Source organism: Lactuca serriola, chromosome 9, assembly GCF_051521515.1.
Source record: "Lactuca serriola cultivar US96UC23 chromosome 9, Lser_US96UC23_V15, whole genome shotgun sequence".
Taxonomy (NCBI): domain Eukaryota; kingdom Viridiplantae; phylum Streptophyta; class Magnoliopsida; order Asterales; family Asteraceae; genus Lactuca; species Lactuca serriola.
This window is the reverse complement of record NC_136416.1, coordinates 128,340,131-128,349,886: the sequence shown is the minus strand read 5'-3', so window position 1 is coordinate 128,349,886 and position 9,756 is coordinate 128,340,131. Positions and strand designations below refer to the sequence as shown.

Genomic DNA, 9,756 nt, shown 5'->3' with positions numbered 1-9,756 from the left:
GATTCGGAAATGAGTGGTCATCAACATACACAAGAATTGTTACATGGAACTTCTAAACAATATCATGAGCTGATGCGTCTTTCACGTGAAGCGTATGTACTTTTATGCAATCATTTAGACGAAACAATTGGTTGCAAAGTAGTAGGCATATAAGTGTTGAAGAAAAGATGGCTATGTTTTTGACAAATATAGCACATAACAAACGGTTCAGGATTATCAAACGAAGGTTTCAACACTCCACAGAAACTGTACATAGATGCTTTCATGAGGTGCTAAATGCAATGAGTGCCAACGAATTCTAATGCAACTGTGAACTCCTCAGAGAGACATCGTAGGCTAAAAGAAATATTTACTGGAGCAATAGGTGTGTTAGATGGAACTCTTGTACATGCAGTCGTGCCTGCTGATCAACAACCTCGTTATAAGGGAAGAGGAAAAGGTGAATGCTTTCAAAATGTTTTAGGAATTTGTGATTTTGATATGATATTCACATTTGTATGGCCCGGTTGGGAGGGTATAACACATGATTCGCGAGTTTTGAAAGAAGTTGCATTTAACCCGACTTCAAGCTTTCCGTTTCCTCCTCCAGGTTTGTAATTCTTTTTAAATTTATTATAAAATACGATTTTAAATTTCTATACATAATACTTCCTTCACTCATGTGTATAGATAAATATTACATTTGCGATGTTGCATACACCAACACTCGTGGATTTAGGACTCCTTACCGTAACATGAGGTATCAGTTATCTGATTATCGACGACGACGTCCGTTAACTAAGGAAGAAAAATTCAATCATGCACATGCGCAACTTAGAGATGTTGTTGAACGTGCTTACGGTGTTTTGAAGGCGCGATTCCCAATCCTAAAGCGAATGGCTCCTTTTCCTTTTTCAGTGCAAAGAGATATAGTCGTTGCTTGTTTTGCAGTCCACAATTTCATAAGGAAATGTGATATTCATGATGAATTATTTATGGCGTTCGAGGAGAACGATGGTCAAACACAAGCGGTAGCGAATGATGGCCAAAACGTACACGATATGGAATGGGGTTCACAAAGCAGTGGATACATGGATAATTTGTGTGACTAGATTGCGAATCAATTGGGGTCAAATTAAATTTGTAGGATTTTATTTGGATTTTAGTATGATTTTGTGGATTTAAAAATATTTATGTTTGATTTGGATTTGTATTTGTATTTAATTTTGATTTATGCTAAATCTGGATTTTATATGGTGTTTATATTTTTTTAATACCTATTTAAGAAATTTATTAGGTTATTTTCTATACAAACAGTTGAATTCAATAAAAAAAAAAACGGGTAAAATAGTCATTTTAATAATTCAGCACAGCAATTCAGAGATCTCAACCAAACAGCATGTTAAACATTCAACTCTTAAAATTTCAGACCCTCTTAGAAATTCAGATCTCTTAAAAATTCAGATCTTAAAATTTCAGATCCTGCCAAACAGCCCCTAAGCCTTCTTACTAAAACATAAAGAGCCACTCAAATATAAAGGGATCAGTGTAGAACTCAACCTCGAACCTCGTACTAAGCAACACAACTATTAACTTCCTTTAAAATCATGTGGTCATTTCTCAAATTCCTCTAAAATTCAATCAAAATAAGAGTCATGTCACTGTTGTATTAAATTTGTTGCAATCAAGTTACTCATGCAAATTTTAACTCGGTTTCAAAACTAAGATTTGGCTTAGAGTGTAAAATTGAATGATGATTGTTATTCAAGAACTAAACAATAAGGTGATGTTCGGTTTTTAAAAGGTAAAATGTCTTTGGTCTTTTAACATGTCTTCCGAATAAGATGTAGACTAAAAGTTTTTTTTTGTATCTTTGTTTTCATAAAAAGAAAGTATGTTTGTTTTTTAAAGTCTATGGGTTGGTGTTGGAGGTTGTGGCGTTGGTGGGCCGGTGGTGGTGGTTGCGGTGATGCTGATTGTGTCATTTGTATTGGTAGAGATGTCCGTGGTAGAAAAAGAAATATTACATTGGGGCAAAAACTCAGAAAATGTCTTCCAAAAATAGAAACTACTATCTTTTAAAAAAAATGTCAAAAAGACATTTTTATACCTTGTCTTCCAAAAAACAGTTTTTTCTTCAAATGTATCCACCCTCCGTATATAAGTGATAAAAAATACCATTTGCCAAAAAAAAACACCTAATACTATGTTTGGTGGACTAGTTGACAAGCCGAGTGATAATTGAGAATCAACTGTTATTTAAAAATTTTATTGCCAACCGATTAAAAAAAACAAAATTTTATAAAACTAGTTAATAAGCTAGCTGAAACATGTAAAAAAAGACATAAAATGACATGTACTAGATTGAATTTTTTTTAATAATTAATAAAGGGTAAATTTCTGTGAGCTTGAAAAAAGCTCAATAAATTTGTTGAAACATTAGTCTAAATAATTTATTAAAAAAATAATAATAATAAAATATAAAATAAAAAATAATAAAATAATAAAAAAAATAAAATAAAATAAACTTAAAAGGTACTTGTTGATTTGTGAAACATGAGAAAAATAAGTTTAAATTTGTGATGCCAAAATAATAATAATAATAATTAAGAAAATATAAATTAGTAAGGTATGAAAAGTTTGAGAAGTTGATAAATACAAAATGACAAACAAAACTGAATTTCAAACCTTGGTGGGTAGTGAAATATGAAGAAAAAAACAATGGTCAAGAAACTGAAACTTGGGTCTCGCTAATCACAAAAGCTTGAATAAGACTCTGTGCGGCATGAGCCTGCTCGGGTGTACCGGATATTATGATGAGAGTCTCTTTTTCTCCGGGTTTTGGATCGGTTATTGTAATCCGCGCATCAGAAATCTGAAAACAACTAACCAATTATAGCATCATACTTTGCAACCAGTCTACCTCCATACCATATAAAATAAAATAAGGGAATTCTACACATAAGTAACCATTTATAGCATCATACTTTTCTTTTTCAAAATCTACACAGTTATAACAGCACTCACTGGTATTAGGTTTTTCAAAGTGCAAAGAAACAAATTAATGCTATTTCTTCTTACATACCTCACGGATTTGTTTCAGACATCCACCATCCTCTCCATATATACAAGGAACAACATTGCGTGGGACAATCACTTCCACAGTAGTGTTTGTAATAATAGCTTGGTGGCTTCCTCTGTCACACAAAGCAATTAAATATACCTGATATATTTATTTATTGTAATGAATTGAAATATATATATATATATATATATATATATATATATATATATATATATATATATAAAGAAGACCAAGAGGTACACACCCTCCAAATCCACCCATTCTCCTTTGGGGGGCTCCCGCTCCTCCATATTCAGAAAACCCAATAGCTCCACCTTCAATACCCTGTTGTATGTATATCAAATGTATTTATTATCCACACCAACTTTCATATCTTGTCTAATAACTTCACACTTCACATTCCTTTTCTTCTAATTAACTCTTCTATTTGTATAAATTATGTCTACCAAAAATTCAACATACATGGGGATGTTTTTTTTATCTGTCACATGCTTTGCTTGGCAGGGAATTCAATAACAAAATTTAAAAACTTACTGTTTTTTTATTTAGACAAAATTGCAAAAATGGTCCCTGTGGTATGCAAAATTTTGGGGTTTTAGTCCAAACCCCGAGTTTTTTGGATTCATGGTCCTTTTGGAGTGGTTTGTATGTGAAAATCCCTCCGAAAATTGAAATGATTATAATACCCTTGAGTATTTATTTTTCATTTTTCTTTCATTTTTAAAATTTAATATTTATTTATTTTAACAATTAAAAATTAATAAAAGACGGTGACGACTCGTGGGGCCCCCTAACGCCGAACAAAAAAAAAAGGTCTCTCTCTCTCTCTCTCTCTCTCTCTCTCTCTCTCTCTCTCTCTCTCTCAAATCATAGTCAAAAGAAGACTTTGATCCTGGATCAGAAGGACCGCTAGCTATATGCTTAACACATGCAAGTCGAACGTTGTTTTCGGGGAGCTGGGCAGAAGGAAAAGAGGCTCCTAGCTAAAGGTAGCTTGTCTCGCCCAGGAGGTGAGAAGAGTTGAGAACAAAGTGGCGAACGGGTGCGTAACGCGTGGGAATCTGCCGAACAGTTCGGGTCAAAACCTGAAGAAAGCTAAAAGCGCTGTTTGATGAGCCTACGTAGTATTAGGTAGTTGGTCAGGTAAAGGCTGACCAAGCCAATGATGCTTAGCTGGTCTTTTCGAACGAAGATCTTCGATGTCTTTACCTTAAAAAAGCTGAGGCTCTCTCTCTCTCTCTCTCTCTCCAAAAATAAAAAACCCACCATTCCATTTCATGACTGAGTTCATGTTCGTGATTTCCAGGAAACCCATCATTCCAAAAATCAAAAACCAAAACCCAATTTCAAATAGATATACATTTCCAGAAATAATAACAAAAAAAAAAAAAAAAAAAAAAAAAAAAAAAATGTGTGTTCTTCAGGAAACCATTTTTCTGTTTGTTCTTCAACCCAGAAATCAAATATGCAAGTGTTCATCTCTGAGTTTATGTTCTTCATTTTTAAGAAATCCATCATTACAAAAATCAAAAATCAAAACCCAAATTCAAAAAAACATTTCATAAATCGATCAAAAAACGAATCCAAAGCTGCAAACACACATCCATAGACACATACACACCCAAATGTTGTCTTTCTTCTTCTCAGTCACAAACCCAAACACCTCATCGAGTGTGGCCTGTTCGAATTGAGAGCCAATCTTCTTCTCCAAAATCGATTTACAGTCTTCGATTTTGATTTCGGGGTCAAATGATAACAATCATAGGCTGAAGAATGGGGCTGATCGCCATAGCCACGAAGAGGGTTTTAAGAAAGATATGAGAGATTTGGAGGAAATCTTATCGAACGTAAATCTTATGGCTGAAGAATTTGTGCCCTTTCACTCTTCAAAAACGTTTATAATAAGGCTCTACTACAACCATTATCTGTTGCTACTCACTTCGGTTATGCTGCTGTTAATGATTTCTACTCCAAAATAGCCATACAGCTATGGTGCAAGAAACCTTAAAGGCATCAAAACATTAAAAAGAGAAAAGAGAAACCTATGGTGAGAAGCTGTTGAATGAACAGATGACCAAAACAGATGAAATACAGAGCTTCAATGGAGCCCTAATCACAACCAATAAATTTGCCGATAGGAAGCCAAATCTTTTTTCTCACCTTAAATCCACTGCCTCTGTCCCTCGTTCTTCTTTAAATCGCGACTATATATGTGGGGATTCTACTCTTCAGCTTCCAGAGTGTGTTTTGTGTTTTTAATTTTTATGTGTGTTTATTTGCTGGGGAAGAAGAAGCAGGGTGAAGAGAGAGAGAGAGAGAGAGAGAGAGAGAGAGAGAGAGATGTGGGCCCCAAATTAGTTAATTATTTTATTTTTCATTTAAATTAAATAGAAAAGACATTAAAAAATATATGAGAAGGGCATAATAGTCTTTTCAGTTTACGGAGGGACCAAAAACACAAAGAAACTAGCTCAAAAGGACCACCAATCCAAAAAAGTCGTGGTTTGGACTAAAACCCCAAAAAATGTATACCACAGGGACCATTTTTGCAATTTTGTCTTTTATTTATATCTATATACTTTTTGGGTACTGTAGATATACATAATTAAACTTTACATTCCAATTTATTTCAATATATATATATATATATATATATATATATATATATATATATAGAGAGAGAGAGAGAGAGAGAGAGAGAGAGAGGATACTTTGGTCTTTTAATAATAAAATAAAATAAAATAGATCTGAATTACTGCTAAGCCCCCCACAGCTGCACATATTCTAGAAGGGGTAATTCAGTAAAAGAGAAGTAATGAGATTGTTTTTCTGATGAGGGCAAATCTGGTATTTACGTCTTTGTTGATGTGTCCAGATACACTATTAGTAGTGGGTGGGTATCTGTTCTGGGAGAGACTAACCTTTTATATGTGGTAGAGATTTTTATCAAATTGTGTTTGAGTTTTTGGTGAATTAAGTAATACAGATTTTTGAGTTGTTTGATTAACTATTTTATCAATTGTTTGTGTGAGACTCACTAGAGCTTAGCAGTTACTTTAGGAATGGTGAAATCCATGAAACATTAAATTGTTTAGCAAGAAAACATGCATTTTGAAAGGATTAAAATAAATCCGCAAACAAAGGGTTTAGGAAAAAACAAAACAGTAGCAATGGTATACCTCTAATATTAGTGAAGTAGTTAGTGTACAAGGGGTAAATTGGGAAATTAAAGAAATATTTAATTTAGAGAGAAGGATACCTGAGGAGCCCATGGTTGGTGGGGGTGGGAGAACCCTGGTCGATCATGCATAAATGGAGGGGGAGGACGATCATCAAAGCGGTTGAAAGAGGAGGAGTACCTTCCCATTCCCATTCCCATTCCCATGTATGATGATGGAAAGGGTGGATTTGGAGGATGATTCATGGAGGGAAATGCATCCCGAAAGTAATGATTCCGCAAGGCTGTGGTTATTTGAAAAAGGGCCTCCTGAACTGCATCAAACTCACCATTTATCTGGCTCAAAAAAAATAGATAGTTAGTGTGTCATGTCGTCATCATTTCTCAAATCTATACAGCACTCAATAGAGATAGAGATAGAGATAGAGAGAGAAAAATAACAATAGCAAACCTGAACTACTTCTTCATTTTCAGCAGCATACTGTGGAGTTTGATCCTTTCCTAAAATACGAATAAAAGCCCCAGTTGAGTTTCTCATTTCAGATATAACTGCACCACCCTTTCCAAGGATACATCCAATCTGATGTGCAGACACTATGACTTTTGCTGTCACTGCCTTTGTCTCAGGTGCAGCCCTAAATATCCTTGTCTGTACACGAAGAACTGCATCTTGGGGAGCACATATCCGCTCATCTGGGACCTACAATACAATAATAAATCACTAGTAAGTAGGGTTACTTTTACACTTTACTTCCATTTCTTCAATGTAAGTTGATATATATATATATATATATATATATATATATATATATATATATATATATATATATATATATATATATATATATATATATATATATATATACATACAAAACAATATTCATTGCTGTAGTATAACAGATTGAAATTTGCAGAGTAGAATGGTATAATTAGGGTACCGCTGGTCCAGATATGACAATGATGCGGTCATCTGACCCAACACTTCTCTCAAGGACTTTAATGTCACATCCAGTCTCATGCTTAAGTGCCTTCACGGTAGCCCCTCCTTTTCCAATTACACCTCCCACCTTCTCATCAGGGCATATCAAACGGTAGGTTAGCATGTCTGTGAAAGGACCAAAACGCCCTCCCTCACGATGCCCTGCTCGTCCATTTGGATGATGATGTGGATGTGGATGTGGATGTGGATGTGGGTCTTGCTCACAAATATTATTGCTATTGTTCACAATCACATTGTTGGCAGGCAAAGAACCACTCTTGTCCCGATGTGGAGCTGGATGATCCAGAAGCTGCTGTGAAACAGATTCAAGCGCTTTCCTAACTGCACTCACTTCTCCAGAAATCTGTTTGTTATTTAACAAAAAAAAACTTTGTGAGTTTGATGGGTTATATAATAAATCTTGATTGAAAAATAAGAGCTTACCTGAACCAATTCGTCACAAGAAGATGCACATGCAGGAAGTTTATCCCTAGGAAGAATCCTTATTTCGGCCCCGCTTTCAGAAGCCATTTGCTTGATTACACCACCAGATTTTCCCAAAAGACAGCCCACTTGAGTAGAAACTACAAGTAGCCTCACAACAAATGTTTCTTCATTCATCTCTGCTTCTCCTTCCACCATTCTTTCAAACACACATAACAGACCCTTCTGCACACAAGAAGCCATATCTTCCTCATGTTCTTCTGCATCATCAGCTTCCTTCTTCTGATCATTTGAGATTCCATCAGATCCTTCAATCACAATTACTCTGTCATTGCAGCCAGGGATCGTTTCCTCAACCCTGACATTTGCACCACGTATCTTGTTGCCTTCTTTTCCGATTACACTTTCAGTTTTAGAAGCAGGACAAACCACCCGAAAAACAATAAATGATGTATTTTGGGAAGTAGTATCAGTTGACTTCTGCAACTTCCCTTTTCCATTGGCTTCTGAGGCCTCACCCTCATCAAGGCCCCTCTTTGAAGGCGTTAATTGAGATGACATATCAAACCCTAGTACCAAATCAAAAGAAATTTTAAAATTATTGTTGTTGATTGAAAATTAAAAATTCTTGTCAATATTTCAGAAATGTAAGCTGCTAGAATCAATTAAGATTCATAATTCACCAGATATAAACAACTGTTGATTACAACCAGGGAGTAATATTAAAATTAATGATAAGTCCATATCTTCAATTCCTAATACAATGTATCACACTACTAACTGTCACAAGATTATTGTTTAACATGAGTTCAGTTTGGTGTTTCCATTGGCATCCAAGAAAAAAAACCTAACTATAAAATTCCAGCCGAAAACAAAAAATGATCTTTCAATTCTATACTATATGTATATATAGTGTGTATACAGACAGTCCTCAATAAACCATATAAACAGTACACAAATTGTGGGTTCAAATAATTCCTGATGTTGAAAAATACACTTACACACACATATGCTAGTGTAAACAATAAACAGATTGCGAAAAGGATTTGACCTAGGTTTTAAGGATACCTTTCTCGACGAAGACGACGAAGGATGATGGAGAGAATGATAGCGCACTCGTCAGGTGCTTCCAAAGAGTTATCTACGTGCCAGAAGAGTGATTTAAGCGGTGGGCAATAAGGTGGCTGTTTGGTGGTGGCGTCGCAACTCTGGACACGGTGAGTCACGAGGGAGGCAAGCTTTCAGTCTCGATGAATAAAAGATAACCATACGGGTCACGTGCATCTCACTGGCAACTAAAATGGGGGTAAATTACACCGGTCCGTCGTCTGCAGTGTATATGCCAAAAAACATGTTTAGTCTTTATTTTAAAAAATTAACTAGGATCGTCTCTCGTTTTATTTAAACTTGCACGCTTCATCCCTGAAAGCCGATTTTGTTGCGAATTTAGTCCTTGTCAAGTTTGAAATGACCAAAATACCCTTGTATTTTTATTTTTCAATTAATTTAATGCTTTTATTATATGTTTCAATTAAAAATTAAAAAATAAATAATAAACGCCTCTTTACTTTCCCTAACCATCCACAATCGCAGAAAATACACACACATATCGAATCGATGAGAGGGAAAACGGAGACCTTTAACTCATTGGTCAGTCACCGGCTACCATCATCGCTTCCACTTCTCTAACAAACCTTCCCCACTGCTTTCACTGTATTACTAATCGAGAAAATAAGAAAAAAACACACAAGTTGTAGATCGGTGGTTGTGGTCTGAGTTTTTTGGGAGGAGATCGGTGGTGGATTAACATCTTATTGATGATCGGAAAAGAGAGCGGGATAAGGAGGAAGCATGGGTGTGTTTGTCAATAGGGGAGGACCAGTGGGATTTCGATCGCTAGGACATTTCCATTGCCAGAAACCTCTGACAACTGTCTGCACAGTTGCATGTATTGTGGCGGTGAAGAAGATGATGTTCATTCCTCTTGGTCGCCAGCATACCTCCATCATTCCTTTCAATCATCGTCTCCAAAGTTTTGATGTATGTCGAAGTTCAACAATCTAGGGCATTAATCGAGGAATTTCATGACAG

The 9,756-nt window shown here is 35.4% G+C and overlaps 1 protein-coding gene across 1 annotated transcript; it reads right to left on the bottom strand.

Moving 5' to 3' along the window:
* Nucleotides 1–2,536: 2,536 nt before the first annotated feature.
* LOC145072460 (RNA-binding KH domain-containing protein RCF3-like) lies at nucleotides 2,537–8,921 on the bottom strand. The gene is made up of 8 exons (XM_079018881.1): nucleotides 8,734–8,921; nucleotides 7,666–8,234; nucleotides 7,181–7,585; nucleotides 6,694–6,942; nucleotides 6,324–6,578; nucleotides 3,309–3,388; nucleotides 3,065–3,176; nucleotides 2,537–2,854 (listed from the first exon to the last, which is right to left on the bottom strand). The coding sequence occupies exons 2-8, from the start codon at nucleotides 8,224–8,226 to the stop codon at nucleotides 2,705–2,707; spliced, it is 1,812 nt and encodes a 603-aa protein (XP_078875007.1). The 5' UTR covers nucleotides 8,227–8,234; nucleotides 8,734–8,921; the 3' UTR covers nucleotides 2,537–2,704.
* Between the last annotated feature and the right edge of the window lie 835 nt (nucleotides 8,922–9,756).